Source organism: Carcharodon carcharias, assembly GCF_017639515.1.
Source record: "Carcharodon carcharias isolate sCarCar2 chromosome 27 unlocalized genomic scaffold, sCarCar2.pri SUPER_27_unloc_1, whole genome shotgun sequence".
NCBI lineage: Eukaryota > Metazoa > Chordata > Chondrichthyes > Lamniformes > Lamnidae > Carcharodon > Carcharodon carcharias.
Genome location: NW_024470624.1, coordinates 819,669 through 839,184, shown reverse-complemented (window position 1 = coordinate 839,184; position 19,516 = coordinate 819,669). Strand labels below are relative to the sequence as shown.

The following is a 19,516-nucleotide window of genomic DNA, read 5'->3' as shown; positions in this document are numbered from 1 at the left end:
TGCTGACTCACCAGCGAGTTCACACTGGGTAGAGCCCATTCACCAGCTCTGAGTGTGGAAAGGGATTAATTCTGTCATCTCACGTGCAGAGACACCAGCGATTTTACACCGGGGAGAGGTCATTGACCTGTTCTGAGTGTGGGAAGGGATTCAGTCAGTCGTCCCACCTGCTGAGGCACCAGCGAGTTCACACCGGGGAGAGACCCTTCGCCTGCTCCGACTTTAGGAAGGGATTCTCTCAGTTATCCCGCCTGCAGAAACATCAGTGAGTTCACAGCAAGGAGAGACCATTCACCTCTTCTGACTGTGGGAAGGGATTCACTCAGTTATCCCACCTGCAGAGACACCCGCGAGTTCACACCGGGGTGAGGCCATTCACCTGCTCTGACTGTGGGAAGGGATTCACTCAGTTATCCCACCTGCAGAGACACCAGCGAGTTCACATCGGAAAGAAGCCGTTCACCTGCTCCAAGTGTGGGGAGGGACTCAGTGATTCATCCGAGCAGCTGAGACACCAGCGAGTTCATACCATGGAGAGACCGTTCACCTGGTCTGAGTGTGGAAAGAGGTTCACTGATTTATCCGCACTGCGGTGCGTCGGCGAGTTCACACCGGGGAGAGACCCTTCACCTGCTCTGAGTGTGGGAAGGGATTTAATCAGTTATCCCACCTGCATATACACCAGTGAGATCACACCGGGAAGAGACCCTTCACCTGCTCTGACTGTGGGAAGGGATTCAATCAGTTATCCCACCTGCAGAGACACCAGCGAGTTCACACCGAGGAGAGTCCCTTTGCCTGCTTTGAATGTAGGAAGGGATTCACTCGGTCGTCCCACCTGCTGAGGCACCAGACAGTTCACACTGGGGAGAGGCTGTTCACCTGCTCTGAGTGTAGGAAGGGATTCACTTGGTCATTCCATCTGCTGACTCACCAGCGGGTTCACACCAGGGAGAGTACATTCACCTGTTCTGAGTGTGGGAAGGGATTTAGTGATTCATCCTCCCTGCTGACTCACCAGCGGGTTCACACCAGGTAGAGCCCATTCACCAGCTCTGAGTGTGGATTAATTCTGTCATCACACCTGCAGAGACACCAGCGATTTTACACCGGGGAGAGGTTATTCACCTGTTCTGAGTGTGGGAAGGGATTCAGTCAGTCGTCCCACCTGCTGAGGCACCAGACAGTTCACACTGGGGAGAGGCCGTTCACCTGCTCTGAGTGTGGGAAGGGATTCACTCGGTTTTCCCACCTGCTGAGGAAGCGGACAGATCACACCGGGCAGAGGCCGTTCACCTGCTCTGAGTGTGGGAAGGGATTCACTCGGTCGTCCCACCTGCTGAGGAACCGGACAGATCACACCGGGGAGAGGCCGTTCACCTGCTCTGAGTGTGGGAAGGGATTCACTCGGTCATCCTATCTGCTGACACACCAGCGAGCTCTCATGAAGGAGAGACCGTTCACCTGCTCCAAGTGTGGGAAGGGATTTAGTGATTCATCCGAGCAGCTGAGACACCAGCAAGTTCACATCGAGGAGAGACCATTCACCTGCTCCAAGTGTGGGAAGGGATTCACTGATTTATCCGCCCTGCGGATGCATCAGTGAGTTCCCACTGGGGAGAGACCATTCACTTGTTCTGAGTGTGGGAAGGGATTCACTTGGTCGGCTTACCTGCTGAGGCACCAGACAGTTCACACTGGGGAGAGGCCGTTCACCTGCTGTGAGTGTGGGAAGGTGTTTAGTGATTCATCCTCCCTGCTGACTCACCAGTGAGTTCACAGCGGGGAGAGACCATTTAGCTGCTCTGACTGTGGGAAAGGATTCACTCGGTCATCCTACCTGCTGACACACCAGCGAGTTCATACCGGGGACTGACTGATGTGCTCAGAATGTGGGAGAGATTCACTTGGTGGTGTGATCTGCTGGCACACCAGCAGGTTCACACTGGGGAGAGGCCATTCACCTGCACTGAGTGTGGGAAGGGATTAATTCTGTTGTCCCACCTGCAGAGACACCAGCGGGTTTACACCGGGGAGAGGCCATTCACCTGCTCTGAGTGTGGGAAGGAATTCACTCGGTTGTTCCACCTGCTGAGGCACCGGACAGTTCACACTGGGGAGAGGCCATCCGCCTGCTCTGATTGTGGGAAGGAATTAATTCTGTCATCTCACTTTAGAGACACCAGCGAGTTCACAGTGTGGAGAGGCCATTCACCTGCTCTGACTGTGGGAAGAGATTCACTCGGTCATCCCATCTGCTGACACACCAGCGAGTTCACATTGGGGAGAAGCCGTTCACCTGCTCCGTGTGGGAAGGGACTCAGTGATTCATCCGAGCAGCTGAGACACCAGCGAGTTCATACCGTGGAGAAACCGTTCACCTGCTCTGAGTGTGGGAAGGGATTAATTCTGTCATCTCACCTTAGACACACCAACGAGTTCACAGCGGGGAAAGGCCATTCACCTGGTCTGAGTGTGGGAAGGGGTTTAGTGATTCTTCCTCCCTGCTGACTCACCAGCGAGTTCACAGTGGGGAGAGGCCATTCACCTGCTCTGACTGTGGGAAGAGATTCACTCGGTTGTGTGACCTGCTGGCACACCAGCTGGGGAGATGCCGTTCACCTGCTCTGTGTGGAAAGAGATTCACTGATTTATCCGCCCTGCGGATGCATTGGCGAGTTCACACCGGTGAGAGACCCTTCACCTTCTCTGAGTGTGGGAAGAGATTCACTCAGTTATCCCACCTGCAGAGACACCAGCGAGTTCACACTGGAGAGAGGCTGTTCACCTACTCTGAATGTGAAAGGGATTCACTCAGTTATCCCATCTGCAGATACACCAGCGAGTTCACAGCGTGGATAGGCCATTCACCTGCTCTGAGTGTGGGAATGGGTTTAGTGATTCATCCTCCCTGCTGACTCACCAGCGAGTTCACGGTGGGGAGAGGCCATTCACCTGCTCTGACTATGGGAAGAGATTCACTCAGTTATCCCACCTGCAGAGACACCAGCTAGTTCACACCAGGGTAAAGTGGGTCATCTGCCCTGAGAGCAGGGAATGATTCACTTGGTCATCCCATCCGCTAACACACCAGCGAGTTCACACCGGGGAGAGGCTATTCACCTGCTCTGATTGTGGGAAGGGATTCACTCAGTTCTCCCACCTGCAGAGACACCAGCGAGTTCACACCGGGGAGGGGCCATTCACCTGCTCTGATTGTGGGATGGGATTCACTCAGTTCTCCCACCTGCAGAGACAGCAGTTAGTTCACACCGGGGAGAGACCATTCACCTGTTCTTAGTGTGGAAAGGGATTTAGTGATTCATCTTCCCTGCTCACTCACCAGTGAGTTCACAGCGGGGAGAGGCCATTCACCTGCTCTGAGTGTGGGAAGAGATTCACTCGGTTCTGTGACCTGCTGGCACACCACCTGGGGAGAGGCCGTTCACCTGCTCTGAGTGTGGAAAGAGATTCACTGATTCATCTGCCCTGCGGATGCATCGGCGAGTTCACCCCGGGGTGAGACCTTTCACCTGCTCAGAGTTTGGGAAGGTATTCACTCGGTCGTCCCACCTGCAGAGACAGCAGCGAGTTCACACTGGGGAGAGACCCTTCACCTGTTCTGACTGTGAAAGGGATTCACTCAGTTATCCCACCTGCAGAGACACCAGCGAGTGTACACCGGGGAGAGACCATTCACCTGTTCCGTGTGTGGGAAGGGATTCAGGCGGTCATCCTACCTGCAGAAACACCAGCGAGTTCACATCGGGGAGAAGCCGTTCACCTGCTCCAAGTGTGGGAAGGGACTCAGTGATTCATCCGAGCAGCTGAAACACCAGCGAGTTCATACCGTGGAGAAACCGTTCACCTGCTCTGAGTGTGGAAAGAGGTTCACTGATTTACCCGCACTGCGGATGCGTCAGCCAGTTCACACCGCGGAGAGGCCATTCACCTTTTCTGTGTGTGGCAAGGGATTTAGTGATTCATCCTCCCTGCTGACTCACCAGCGAGTTCACACCGGGTAGAGGCCATTCACCTGCTCTGAGTGTGGGAAGGGATTCACTCGGTCGTCCCACCTGCTGAGGCACCAGACAGTTCACACTGGGGAGAGGCCATTCACCTGCTCTGAGTGTGGAAAGGAATTAATTCTGTCATCTCACCTTAGAGATACCAGCGAGTTCACACCAGGGAAAGGCCATTCAGCTGCTCTGAGTGTGAGAAGGGGTTTAGTGATTCATCCTCCCTGCTGACTCATCAGCGAGTTCACAGTGGTTTGAGGCCATTCACCTGCTCTGACTATGGGAAGAGATTCACTCAGTTATCCCACCTGCAGAGACACCAGCGAGTACACACCAGGGTAAGGCGGTTCATCTGCTCTGAGAGCAGGAAATGATTCACTTGGTCATCCCATCAGCTAACACACCAGCGAGTTCACATCGGGGAGAAGCCGTTCACCTGCTCTGAGTGTGGGAAGGGACTCAGTGATTCATCCGAGCAGCTGAGCCACCAGCGAGTTCATACCGTGGAGAAACCGTTCACCTGCTCTGAGTGTGGGAAGGGATTCACTTGATCATCCCAGTTGCTGAGGCACCAGACAGTTCACACTGGGGAGAGGCGTTCACCTGCTCTGAGTGTAGGAATGGATTCACTTGGTCATTCCATCTGCTGACTCACCAGCGGGTTCACACCGGGGAGAGTACATTCACCTGTTCTGAGTGTGGAAAAGGATTTAGTGATTCATCCTCCCTGCTGACTCACCAGCGAGTTCACAGCGGGGAGAGACCATTTAGCTGCTCTGACTGTGGGAAAGGATTCACTTGGTAATCCTACCTGCTGACATACCGGCGAGTTCATACCGGGGACTGACTGATGTGCTCAGAATGTGGGAGAGATTCACTTGGTGGTGTGATCTGCTGGCACACCAGCGGGTTCACACTGGGGAGAGGCCGTTTCGCGTGTGGGAAGGGATTCACTCGGTCGTCCCACCTGCAGAGACACCAACGGGTTTACACCGGGGAGAGGCCATTCACCTGCTCTGAGTGTGGGAAGCGATTAATTCTGTTGTCCCACCTGCAGAGACACCAGCGGTTTTACACTGGGGTGAGGCCATTCACCTGCTCTGAGTGTGGGAAGGAATTCACTCGGTCGTTCCACCTGCTGAGGCACCAGACAGTTCACACTGGGGAGAGGCCATTCACCTGTTCTGAGTGTGGGAAGGGATTCACTTGGTCGGCTTACCTGCTGAGGCACCAGACAGTTCACACTGGGGAGAGGCCGTTCACCTGCTGTGAGTGTGGGAAGGTGTTTAGTGATTCATCCTCCCTGCTGACTCACCAGTGAGTTCACAGCGGGGAGAGACCATTTAGCTGCTCTGACTGTGGGAAAGGATTCACTCGGTCATCCTACCTGCTGACACACCAGCGAGTTCATACCGGGGACTGACTGATGTGCTCAGAATGTGGGAGAGATTCACTTGGTGGTGTGATCTGCTGGCACACCAGCAGGTTCACACTGGGGAGAGGCCATTCACCTGCACTGAGTGTGGGAAGGGATTAATTCTGTTGTCCCACCTGCAGAGACACCAGCGGGTTTACACCGGGGAGAGGCCATTCACCTGCTCTGAGTGTGGGAAGGAATTCACTCGGTTGTTCCACCTGCTGAGGCACCGGACAGTTCACACTGGGGAGAGGCCATCCGCCTGCTCTGATTGTGGGAAGGAATTAATTCTGTCATCTCACTTTAGAGACACCAGCGAGTTCACAGTGTGGAGAGGCCATTCACCTGCTCTGACTGTGGGAAGAGATTCACTCGGTCATCCCATCTGCTGACACACCAGCGAGTTCACATTGGGGAGAAGCCGTTCACCTGCTCCGTGTGGGAAGGGACTCAGTGATTCATCCGAGCAGCTGAGACACCAGCGAGTTCATACCGTGGAGAAACCGTTCACCTGCTCTGAGTGTGGGAAGGGATTAATTCTGTCATCTCACCTTAGACACACCAACGAGTTCACAGCGGGGAAAGGCCATTCACCTGGTCTGAGTGTGGGAAGGGGTTTAGTGATTCTTCCTCCCTGCTGACTCACCAGCGAGTTCACAGTGGGGAGAGGCCATTCACCTGCTCTGACTGTGGGAAGAGATTCACTCGGTTGTGTGACCTGCTGGCACACCAGCTGGGGAGATGCCGTTCACCTGCTCTGTGTGGAAAGAGATTCACTGATTTATCCGCCCTGCGGATGCATTGGCGAGTTCACACCGGTGAGAGACCCTTCACCTTCTCTGAGTGTGGGAAGAGATTCACTCAGTTATCCCACCTGCAGAGACACCAGCGAGTTCACACTGGAGAGAGGCTGTTCACCTACTCTGAATGTGAAAGGGATTCACTCAGTTATCCCATCTGCAGATACACCAGCGAGTTCACAGCGTGGATAGGCCATTCACCTGCTCTGAGTGTGGGAATGGGTTTAGTGATTCATCCTCCCTGCTGACTCACCAGCGAGTTCACGGTGGGGAGAGGCCATTCACCTGCTCTGACTATGGGAAGAGATTCACTCAGTTATCCCACCTGCAGAGACACCAGCTAGTTCACACCAGGGTAAAGTGGGTCATCTGCCCTGAGAGCAGGGAATGATTCACTTGGTCATCCCATCCGCTAACACACCAGCGAGTTCACACCGGGGAGAGGCTATTCACCTGCTCTGATTGTGGGAAGGGATTCACTCAGTTCTCCCACCTGCAGAGACACCAGCGAGTTCACACCGGGGAGGGGCCATTCACCTGCTCTGATTGTGGGATGGGATTCACTCAGTTCTCCCACCTGCAGAGACAGCAGTTAGTTCACACCGGGGAGAGACCATTCACCTGTTCTTAGTGTGGAAAGGGATTTAGTGATTCATCTTCCCTGCTCACTCACCAGTGAGTTCACAGCGGGGAGAGGCCATTCACCTGCTCTGAGTGTGGGAAGAGATTCACTCGGTTCTGTGACCTGCTGGCACACCACCTGGGGAGAGGCCGTTCACCTGCTCTGAGTGTGGAAAGAGATTCACTGATTCATCTGCCCTGCGGATGCATCGGCGAGTTCACCCCGGGGTGAGACCTTTCACCTGCTCAGAGTTTGGGAAGGTATTCACTCGGTCGTCCCACCTGCAGAGACAGCAGCGAGTTCACACTGGGGAGAGACCCTTCACCTGTTCTGACTGTGAAAGGGATTCACTCAGTTATCCCACCTGCAGAGACACCAGCGAGTGTACACCGGGGAGAGACCATTCACCTGTTCCGTGTGTGGGAAGGGATTCAGGCGGTCATCCTACCTGCAGAAACACCAGCGAGTTCACATCGGGGAGAAGCCGTTCACCTGCTCCAAGTGTGGGAAGGGACTCAGTGATTCATCCGAGCAGCTGAAACACCAGCGAGTTCATACCGTGGAGAAACCGTTCACCTGCTCTGAGTGTGGAAAGAGGTTCACTGATTTACCCGCACTGCGGATGCGTCAGCCAGTTCACACCGCGGAGAGGCCATTCACCTTTTCTGTGTGTGGCAAGGGATTTAGTGATTCATCCTCCCTGCTGACTCACCAGCGAGTTCACACCGGGTAGAGGCCATTCACCTGCTCTGAGTGTGGGAAGGGATTCACTCGGTCGTCCCACCTGCTGAGGCACCAGACAGTTCACACTGGGGAGAGGCCATTCACCTGCTCTGAGTGTGGAAAGGAATTAATTCTGTCATCTCACCTTAGAGATACCAGCGAGTTCACACCAGGGAAAGGCCATTCAGCTGCTCTGAGTGTGAGAAGGGGTTTAGTGATTCATCCTCCCTGCTGACTCATCAGCGAGTTCACAGTGGTTTGAGGCCATTCACCTGCTCTGACTATGGGAAGAGATTCACTCAGTTATCCCACCTGCAGAGACACCAGCGAGTACACACCAGGGTAAGGCGGTTCATCTGCTCTGAGAGCAGGAAATGATTCACTTGGTCATCCCATCAGCTAACACACCAGCGAGTTCACATCGGGGAGAAGCCGTTCACCTGCTCTGAGTGTGGGAAGGGACTCAGTGATTCATCCGAGCAGCTGAGCCACCAGCGAGTTCATACCGTGGAGAAACCGTTCACCTGCTCTGAGTGTGGGAAGGGATTCACTTGATCATCCCAGTTGCTGAGGCACCAGACAGTTCACACTGGGGAGAGGCGTTCACCTGCTCTGAGTGTAGGAATGGATTCACTTGGTCATTCCATCTGCTGACTCACCAGCGGGTTCACACCGGGGAGAGTACATTCACCTGTTCTGAGTGTGGAAAAGGATTTAGTGATTCATCCTCCCTGCTGACTCACCAGCGAGTTCACAGCGGGGAGAGACCATTTAGCTGCTCTGACTGTGGGAAAGGATTCACTTGGTAATCCTACCTGCTGACATACCGGCGAGTTCATACCGGGGACTGACTGATGTGCTCAGAATGTGGGAGAGATTCACTTGGTGGTGTGATCTGCTGGCACACCAGCGGGTTCACACTGGGGAGAGGCCGTTTCGCGTGTGGGAAGGGATTCACTCGGTCGTCCCACCTGCAGAGACACCAACGGGTTTACACCGGGGAGAGGCCATTCACCTGCTCTGAGTGTGGGAAGCGATTAATTCTGTTGTCCCACCTGCAGAGACACCAGCGGTTTTACACTGGGGTGAGGCCATTCACCTGCTCTGAGTGTGGGAAGGAATTCACTCGGTCGTTCCACCTGCTGAGGCACCAGACAGTTCACACTGGGGAGAGGCCATTCACCTGTTCTGAGTGTGGGAAGGGATTCACTTGGTCGGCTTACCTGCTGAGGCACCAGACAGTTCACACTGGGGAGAGGCCGTTCACCTGCTGTGAGTGTGGGAAGGTGTTTAGTGATTCATCCTCCCTGCTAACTCACCAGTGAGTTCACAGCGGGGAGAGACCATTTAGCTGCTCTGACTGTGGGAAAGGATTCACTCGGTCATCCTACCTGCTGACACACCAGCGAGTTCATACCGGGGACTGACTGATGTGCTCAGAATGTGGGAGAGATTCACTTGGTGGTGTGATCTGCTGGCACACCAGCGGGTTCACACTGGGGAGAGGCCATTCACCTGCTCTGAGTGTGGAAAGGGATTAATTCTGTTGTCCCACCTGCAGAGACACCAGCGGGTTTACACCGGGGAGAGGCCATTCACCTGCTCTGAGTGTGGGAAGGAATTCACTCGGTTGTTCCACCTGCTGAGGCACCAGACAGTTCACACTGGGGAGAGGCCATCCGCCTGCTCTGATTGTGGGAAGGAATTAATTCTGTCATCTCACTTTAGAGACACCAGCGAGTTCACAGCATGGAAAGGCCATTCACCTGCTCTGAGTGTGGGAAGGAATTCACTCAGTTATCCCACCTGCAGATACACCAGCGAGTTCATACCGGGGAGAGGCCATTCACCTGATCTGAGTGTGGGAAGGTGTTTAGTGATTCATCCTCACTGCTGACTCACCAGCGAGCTCACAGTGTGTAGAGGCCATTCACCTGCTCTGACTGTGGGAAGAGATTCACTCAGTTATCCCAACTGCAGAGACACCAGCGAGTTCACACCAGGGAAAGGCCGTTAATCTGCTCTGAGAGCAGGAAAGGATTCACTCGGTCATCCCATCTGCTGACACACCAGCAAGTTCACATTGGGGAGAAGCCGTTCACCTGCTCCAAGTGTGGGAAGGGACTCAGTGATTCATCCGAGCAGCTGAGACACCAGCGAGTTCATACCGTGGAGAAACCGTTCACCTGCTCTGAGTGTGGGAAGGGATTAATTCTGTCATCTCACCTTAGACACACCAGCGAGTTCACAGCGGGGAAAGGCCATTCACCTGGTCTGAGTGTGGGAAGGGGTTTAGTGATTCTTCCTCCCTGCTGACTCACCAGCGAGTTCACAGTGGGGAGAGGCCATTCACCTGCTCTGACTGTGGGAAGAGATTCACTCGGTTGTGTGACCTGCTGGCACACCAGCTGGGGAGAGGCCGTTCACCTGCTCTGAGTGTGGAAAGAGATTCACTGATTTATCTGCCCTGCGGATGCATTGGTGAGTTCACACCGGTGAGAGACCCTTCACCTTCTCTGAGTGTGGGAAGAGATTCACTCAGTTATCCCACCTGCAGAGACACCAGCGAGTTCACACTGGGGAGAGGCTGTTCACCTACTCTGAATGTAAAAGGGATTCACTCAGTTATCCCATCTGCAGATACACCAGCGAGTTCACAGCGTGGAGAGGCCATTCACCTGCTCTGAGTGTGGGAATGGGTTTAGTGATTCATCCTCCCTGCTGACTCACCAGCGAGTTCACAGTGGGGAGAGGCCATTCACCTGCTCTGACTATGGGAAGAGATTCACTCAGTTATCCCACCTGCAGAGACACCAGCTAGTTCACACCCGGGTAAAGCGGGTCATCTGCCCTGAGAGCAGGAAATGATTCACTTGGTCATCCCATCAGCTAACACACCAGCGAGTTCACAACAGGGAGAAGCCGTTCACCTGCTCCAAGTGTGGAAAGGGACTCAGTGATTCATCCGAGCAGCTGAGACACCAGCGAGTTCATACCGTGGTGAAACCGTTCACCTGCTCTGAGTGTGGAAAGAGGTTCACTGATTTACCCACACTGCGGATGCGTCGGCGAGTTCACACTGGGGAGAGGCCATTCACCTGTTCTGTGTGTGGCAAGGGATTTAGTGATTCATCCTCCCTGCTGACTCACCAGCGAGTTCACACCGGGTAGAGGCCATTCACCTGTTCTGAGTGTGGGAAGGGATTCCGTCGGTCATCCCACCTGCTGAGGCACCAGACAGTTCACACTGGGGAGAGGCTGTTCACCTGCTCTGAGTGTAGGAAGGGATTCACTTGGTCATTCCATCTGCTGACACACCAGCGTGTTAACTCCGGCGAGAGAATGTTAACGCGCTTTGAGTGTGGAAAGGAATTCGCTGCTTTATCCACCCTGAGGATGCATCAGCGAGTTCACACCGGGGAGAGACCTTTCACCTGCTCCAAGTGTGGGAAGGGATTCACTCAGTTATCCCACCTGCAGAGACACCAGCGAGTTCACACCAGGGAGAGACCATTCACCTGTCCTGAGTGTGGAAAGGGATTTAGAGATTCATCCTCCCTGCTGACTCACCAGCGAGTTCACACTGGGTAGAGCCCAGTCACCAGCTCTGAGTGTGGAAAGGGATTAATTCTGTCATCACACCTGCAGAGACACCCGCGATTTTACACCGGGGAGAGGTTATTCACCTGTTCTGAGTGTGGGAAGGGATTCAGTCAGTCGTCCCACCTGCTGAGGAACCAGACAGTTCACACCGGGGAGAGGCCGTTCACCTGCCCTGAGTGTGGGAAGGGATTCACTCGGTCATCCCATCTGCTGACACACCAGCGAGTTCGCATGAAGGAGAGACCGTTCACCTGCTCCAGGCGTGGGAAGGGATTTAGTGATTCATCCGAGCAGCTGAGACACCAGCAAGTTCACACCGGGGAGAGACCGTTCACCTGCTCTGAGTGTGGCAAGGGAATCACTGATTTATGCGACCTGCGGATGCATCAGTGAGTTCCCACTGGGAAGAGACCATTCACTTGTTCTGAGTGTGGGAAGGGATTTAGTGATTCATCCTCTCTGCTGACTCACCAATGAGTTCACAAGGAGGAGAGACCATTCACCTGGTCTGTGTGTGTAAAGGGATTAATTCTGTCATCTGAACTGTAGAGACACCAGCGAGTTCACACAGGGGAGAGGCCATTCACCTGCTCTGAGTGTGCGAAGGGATTCACTCAGTTCTCCCACCTGCAGAGACAGCAGTTAGTTCACACCGGGGAGAGACCATTCACCTGTTCTTAGTGTGGAAAGGGATGTAGTGATTCATCTTCCCTGCTCACTCACCAGTGAGTTCACAGCGGGGAGAGGCCATTCACCTGCTCGGATTGTGGGAAGGGATTCACTCAGTTCTCCCACCTGCAGAGACACCAGCGAGTTCACACCGGGGAGAGGCTATTCACCTGCTCTGATTGTGGGAAGGGATTCACTCAGTTCTCCCACCTGCAGAGACACCAGCGAGTTCACACCGGGGAGGGGCCATTCACCTGCTCTGATTGTGGGATGGGATTCACTCAGTTCTCCCACCTGCAGAGACAGCAGTTAGTTCACACCGGGGAGAGACCATTCACCTGTTCTTAGTGTGGAAAGGGATTTAGTGATTCATCTTCCCTGCTCACTCACCAGTGAGTTCACAGCGGGGAGAGGCCATTCACCTGCTCTGAGTGTGGGAAGAGATTCACTCGGTTTTGTGACCTGCTGGCACACCACCGGGGGAGAGGCCGTTCACCTGCTCTGAGTGTGGAAAGAGATTCACTGATTCATCCGCCCTGCGGATGCATCGGCGAGTTCACCCCGGGGTGAGACCTTTCACCTGCTCAGAGTGTGGGAAGGGATTCACTCAATTATCCCACCTGCAGAGACACCAGCAAGTTCCCACTGGGGAGAGACCCTTCACCTGTTCTGATTGTGAAAGGGATTCACTCAGTTATCCCATCTGCAGAGACACCAGCGGGTTCACACTGGGGAGAGGCCATTCACCTGTTCCGTGTGTGGGAAGGGATTCACTCGGTCGTCCCACCTGCAGAGACAGCAGCGAGTTCACACTGGGGAGAGACCCTTCACCTGTTCTGAGTGTGAAAGGGATTCACTCAGTTATCCCACCTGCAGAGACACCAGCGAGTGTACACCGGGGAGAGACCATTCACCTGTTCCGTGTGTGGGAAGGGATTCAGGCGGTCATCCTACCTGCAGAAACACCAGCGAGTTCACATCGGGGAGAAGCCGTTCACCTGCTCCAAGTGTGGGAAGGGACTCAGTGATTCATCCGAGCAGCTGAGACACCAGCGAGTTCATACCGTGGAGAAACCGTTCACCTGCTCTGAGTGTGGAAAGAGGTTCACTGATTTACCCGCACTGCGGATGCGTCAGCCAGTTCACACCGCGGAGAGGCCATTCACCTTTTCTGTGTGTGGCAAGGGATTTAGTGATTCATCCTCCCTGCTGACTCACCAGCGAGTTCACACCGGGTAGAGGCCATTCACCTGCTCTGAGTGTGGGAAGGGATTCACTCGGTCGTCCCACCTGCTGAGGCACCAGACAGTTCACACTGGGGAGAGGCCATTCACCTGCTCTGAGTGTGGAAAGGAATTAATTCTGTCATCTCACCTTAGAGATACCAGCGAGTTCACACCAGGGAAAGGCCATTCAGCTGCTCTGAGTGTGAGAAGGGGTTTAGTGATTCATCCTCCCTGCTGACTCACCAGCGAGTTCACAGTGGTTTGAGGCCATTCACCTGCTCTGACTATGGGAAGAGATTCACTCAGTTATCCCACCTGCAGAGACACCAGCGAGTACACACCAGGGTAAGGCGGTTCATCTGCTCTGAGAGCAGGAAATGATTCACTTGGTCATCCCATCAGCTAACACACCAGCGAGTTCACATCGGGGAGAAGCCATTCACCTGCTCTGAGTGTGGGAAGGGACTCAGTGATTCATCCGAGCAGCTGAGCCACCAGCGAGTTCATACCGTGGAGAAACCGTTCACCTGCTCTGAGTGTGGGAAGGGATTCACTCGGTCATCCCAGTTGCTGAGGCACCAGACAGTTCACACTGGGAGAGGCGTTCACCTGCTCTGAGTGTAGGAATGGATTCACTTGGTCATTCCATCTGCTGACTCACCAGCGGGTTCACACCGGGGAGAGTACATTCACCTGTTCTGAGTGTGGAAAAGGATTTAGTGATTCATCCTCCCTGCTGACTCACCAGCGAGTTCACAGCGGGGAGAGACCATTTAGCTGCTCTGACTGTGGGAAAGGATTCACTTGGTAATCCTACCTGCTGACATACCGGCGAGTTCATACCGGGGACTGACTGATGTGCTCAGAATGTGGGAGAGATTCACTTGGTGGTGTGATCTGCTGGCACACCAGCGGGTTCACACTGGGGAGAGGCCGTTTCGCGTGTGGGAAGGAATTCACTCGGTCGTCCCACCTGCAGAGACACCAACGGGTTTACACCGGGGAGAGGCCATTCACCTGCTCTGAGTGTGGGAAGCGATTAATTCTGTTGTCCCACCTGCAGAGACACCAGCGATTTTACACTGGGGTGAGGCCATTCACCTGCTCTGAGTGTGGGAAGGAATTCACTCGGTCGTTCCACCTGCTGAGGCACCAGACAGTTCACACTGGGGAGAGGCCATTCACCTGCTCTGAGTGTGGGAAGGGATTAATTCTGTCATCTCACCTTAGGGACACCAGCGAGTTCACAGCACGGAAAGACCATTCACCTGCTCTGAGTGTGGGACGTAATTCACTCATTACCCCACCTGCAGATACACCAGCGAGTTCATACCGGGGAGAGGCCATTCACCTGGTCTGAGTGTGGGAAGGGGTTTAGTGATTCATCCTCCCTGCTGACTCACGAGCGAGTTCACAGTGGGGAGAGGCCATTCAGCAGCTCTGACCGTGGGAAGGGATTCACTCAGTTTCCGACCTGCAGATACACCAGCGAGTTCACATTAGGGAGAAGCCGTTCACCTGCTCCAAGTGTGGGAAGGGACTCAGTGATTCATCTGTGCAGCTGAGACACCAGCGAGTTCATACCGTGGTGAAACCGTTCAGCTGCTCTGAGTGTGGGAAGGAATTAATTCTGTCATCTCACCTTAGACACACCAGCGAGTTCACAGCAGGGAGAGGCAATTCACCTGCTGTGAGTGTGGGAAGAGATTCACTCGGTTGTGTGACCTGCTGGCACACCAGCTGGGGAGAGGCCGTTCACCTGCTTTGAGCGTGGAAAGAGATTCACTGATTTATCCGCCCTGCGGATGCATTGGCGAGTTCACACCGGTGAGAGAGCCTTCACCTTCTCTGAGTGTGGGAAGGGATTCACTCAGTTATCCCACCTGCAGAGACACCAGACAGTTCCCACTGGGGAGAGGCTGTTCACCTGCTCTGAGTGTAGGAAGGGATTCACTTGGTCATTCCATCAACTGACTCACCAGCGAGTTCACACCAGGGAGAGTCCGTTCACCTGTTCTGAGTGTGGGAAGGGATTTAGTGATTCATCCTCCCTGCTGACTCACCAGCGATTTCACACTGGGTAGAGCCCATTCTCCAGCTCTGAGTGTGGATTAATTCTGTCAACACACCTGCAGAGACACCAGCGGGTTTACACCGGGGAGAGGTCATTCACCTGTTCTGAGTGTGGGAAGGGATTCACTTGGTCGGCTTACCTGCTGAGGCACCAGACAGTTCACACTGGGGAGAGGCCGTTCACCTGCTGTGAGTGTGGGAAGGTGTTTAGTGATTCATCCTCCCTGCTGACTCACCAGTGAGTTCACAGCGGGGAGAGACCATTTAGCTGCTCTGACTGTGGGAAAGGATTCACTCGGTCATCCTACCTGCTGACACACCAGCGAGTTCATACCGGGGACTGACTGATGTGCTCAGAATGTGGGAGAGATTCACTTGGTGGTGTGATCTGCTGGCACACCAGCAGGTTCACACTGGGGAGAGGCCATTCACCTGCTCTGAGTGTGGGAAGGGATTAATTCTGTTGTCCCACCTGCAGAGACACCAGCGGGTTTACACCGGGGAGAGGCCATTCACCTGCTCTGAGTGTGGGAAGGAATTCACTCGGTTGTTCCACCTGCTGAGGCACCAGACAGTTCACACTGGGGAGAGGCCATCCGCCTGCTCTGATTGTGGGAAGGAATTAATTCTGTCATCTCACTTTAGAGACACCAGCGAGTTCACAGCATGGAAAGGCCATTCACCTGCTCTGAGTGTGGGAAGGAATTCACTCAGTTATCCCACCTGCAGATACACCAGCGAGTTCACACCGGGGAGAGGCCATTCACCTGATCTGAGTGTGGGAAGGTGTTTAGTGATTCATCCTCCCTGCTGACTCACCAGCGAGCTCACAGTGTGTAGAGGCCATTCACCTGCTCTGACTGTGGGAAGAGATTCACTCAGTTATCCCAACTGCAGAGACACCAGCGAGTTCACACCAGGGAAAGGCCGTTAATCTGCTCTGAGAGCAGGAAAGGATTCACTCGGTCATCCCATCTGCTGACACACCAGCAAGTTCACATTGGGGAGAAGCCGTTCACCTGCTCCAAGTGTGGGAAGGGACTCAGTGATTCATCCGAGCAGCTGAGACACCAGCGAGTTCATACCGTGGTGAAACCGTTCAGCTGCTCTGAGTGTGGGAAGGAATTAATTCTGTCATCTCACCTTAGACACACCAGCGAGTTCACAGCATGGAGAGGCAATTCACCTGCTGTGAGTGTGGGAAGAGATTCACTCGGTTGTGTGACCTGCTGGCACACCAGCTGGGGAGAGGCCGTTCACCTGCTCTGAGTGTGGAAAGAGATTCACTGATTTATCCGCCCTGCGGATGCATTGGCGAGTTCACACCGGTGAGAGAGCCTTCACCTTCTCTGAGTATGGGAAGGGATTCACTCAGTTATCCCACCTGCAGAGAAACCAGCGAGTTCACACTGGGTAGAGACCGTTCACCTGGTTTGACTGTGGGATGGGATTCACTCAGTTATCCCACCTGCGTATGCACCAGCGATTTCACACCGGGGAAAGGCTGTTCACCCACTCTGAATGTGAAAGGGATTCACTCAGTTATCCCAGCTGCAGAGTCACCAGTGATTTCACACCGGGAAGAGACCATTCACCTGTTCCGTGTGTGGGAAGGGATTCACACGGTCGTCCTACCTGCAGAGACACCTGCGCGTTTACACCGGGGAGAGGCAGTTCACCTGCTCTGAGTGTGGGAAGGGATTCACTCGGTCGTCCCACCTGCAGAGGCACCAGACAGTTGACTGGGGAGAGGCCGTTCACCTGCTCTGACTGTGGGAAGTGATTCACTCGGTCATCCTACCTGCTGACTCACCGGCGAGTTCATACCGGGGACTGGCTGATCTGCTCAGAATGTGGGAGGAGATTCACTCGGTTGTGTAACCTGCTGGCACAGCAGCGGGTTCACACTGGGGAGAAGCCATTCACCTCTTCCGCGTGCGGGAAGGGATTCACTTGGTCGTCCCACCTGCAGAGACACCAGCGAGAGACCATTCACCTGCTCTGAGTGTGGGAAGAGATTCACTCGGTTGTGTGACCTGCTGGCACACCTCCTGTGGAGTGGCCGTTCACCTACTCTGAGTGTGGAAAGAGATTCACTGATTCATCCGCCCTGCGGATGCATCAGCGAGTTCACACCGGGGAGAGACCCTTCACCTGCTCTGTGTGGGAAGGGATTCACTCAGTTATCCCACCTGCAGAGACACCAGTGAGTTCACACTGGGGAGAGACCCTTCACCTGTTCTGAGTGTGGGAAGGGTTTCATTCAGTTACCTCACCTGCAGGTACACCAGCGAGTTCACACCGGGGAGAGGCCATTCACCTGATCCGTGTGTGGGAAGGGATTCACTCGGTCGTCCCACCTGCAGAGACACCAGCCAGTTTACACCGGGGAGAGGCTGTTCACCTGCTCTGAGTGTGGGAAGAGATTCACTCGGTTGTCCCACCTGCTGAGGCACCAGACAGTTCACACTGGTGAGAGGCTGTTCAGCTGCTCTGAGTGTGGAAAGGGATTAATTCTGTCATCTCACCTTAGAGTCACCAGCGAGTTCACAGCGGGGGAAGGCCATTCACCTGCTCTGAGTGTGGGAAGGGATTCAGTCAGTCGTCCCACCTACTGAGGCACCAGACAGTTCACACTGGGGAGAGGCCATTCACCTGCTCTGAGTGTAGGAATGGATTCACTTGGTCATTCCATCTGCTGAGACACCAGCGAGTTCACTCCGGGGAGAGACTGTTCAGGCGCTTTGAGTGTGGGAAGGGATTCACTCAGTTATCCCATTTGCAGAGACAGCAGCGAGTTCACACCAGGGAGAGACCATTCACCTGTTCTGAGTGTGGAAAGGGATTTAGTGATTCATCCTCCCTGCAGACTCACCAGTGAGTTCACACTGGGTAGAGCCCATTCACCAGCTCTGAGTGTGGAAAGGGATTAATTCTGTCATCACACCTGCAGAGACACCAGCGATTTTACACCGAGGAGAGGTTATTCACCTGTTCTGAGTGTGGGAAGGGATTCAGTCAGTCGTCTCAACTGCTGAAGCACCAGACAGTTCACACTGGGGAGAGGCCGTTCACCTGCACTGAGTGCGGGAAGGGATTCACTCGGTCGTCCCACCTGCTGAGGAACCAGACAGATCACACCGGGGAGAGGCCGTTCACCTGCTCTGTGTGTGGGAAAGGATTCACTCGGTCGTCCCACCTGCTGAGGAACCAGGCAGATCACACCCGGGTGAGGCCGTTCACCTGCTCTGAGTGTGGGAAGAGATTCACTCGGTCATCCCATCTGCTGACACACCAGCGAGTTCGCATCGAGGAGAGACCGTTCACCTGCTCCAAGTGTGGGAAGGGATTCACTGATTTATCCGCCCTGCGGATGCATCAGTGAGTTCCCATCGGGGAGAGACCATTCACTTGTTCTGAGTGTGGGAAGGGATTTAGTGATTCATCCTCTCTGCTGACTCACCAACGAGTTCACAAGGCGGAGAGACCATTCACCTGTTCTGAGTGTGTAAAGCGATTAATTCTGTCATCTGAACTGTAGAGACACCAGCGAGTTCACACCGGGGAGAGGCCATTCACCTGCTCTGAGTGTGCGAAGGGATTCACTCAGTTATCCCACCTGCAGATACACCAGCGAGTTCACACCGGGGAGAGGCTATTCACCTGCTCTGATTGTGGGAAGGGATTCATTCAGTTCTCCCACCTGCAGAGACAGCAGTTAGTTCACACCGGGGAGAGACCATTCACCTGTTCTTAGTGTGGAAAGGGATTTAGTGATTCATCTTCCCTGCTCACTCACCAGTGTGTTCACAGCGGGGAGAGGCCATTCACCTGCTCTGAGTGTGGAAAGAGATTCGCTGCTTTATCTGCCCTGCGGATGCATCAGCGAGTTCACACCAGGGAAAGACCATTCACCTGTTCTGAGTGTGGAAAGGGATTTAGTGATTCATCCTCCCTGCTGACTCACCAGCGAGTTCACACTGGGTAGAGCCCATTCACCAGCTCTGAGTGTGGAAAGGGATTAATTCTGTCATCACACCTGCAGAGACACTAGCGATTTTACACCGGGGAGAGGTTATTCACCTGTTCTGAGTGTGGGAAAGGATTCACTCGGTCGTCCCACCTGCTGAAGAACCAGGCAGATCACACCGGGGTGAGGCCATTCACTGCTCCAAGTGTGGGAAGGGACTCAGTGATTCATCCGAGCAGCTGAGCCACCAGCGAGTTCATACCGTGGAGAAACCGTTCACCTGCTCTGAGTGTGGGAAAGGATTCACTCGGTCGTCCCAGTTGCTGAGGCACCAGACAGTTCACGCTGGGGAGAGGCGTTCACCTGCTCTGAGTGTAGGAAGGGATTCACTTGG

At 54.2% G+C, this 19,516-nt stretch overlaps 1 protein-coding gene and 2 pseudogenes across 1 annotated transcript; all 3 read left to right on the top strand.

Annotated features, from left to right (window-relative positions):
- Positions 1-83: 83 nt before the first annotated feature.
- On the top strand, positions 84-5,104 carry LOC121273579 (annotated as a pseudogene).
- A 2,130-nt stretch (positions 5,105-7,234) lies between these two features.
- Positions 7,235-7,699, top strand: LOC121273723 (gastrula zinc finger protein xLCGF3.1-like; the record flags this gene model as incomplete). Its single annotated transcript, XM_041180885.1, is given in 1 exon segment — positions 7,235-7,699. A coding segment is annotated over 1 exon segment (465 nt), but the record flags the coding sequence as incomplete, so codon positions are not given.
- Positions 7,700-12,395: 4,696 nt separating this feature from the next.
- The window catches only part of LOC121273578, a 32,459-nt pseudogene continuing 25,338 nt past the window's right edge, over positions 12,396-19,516 (top strand).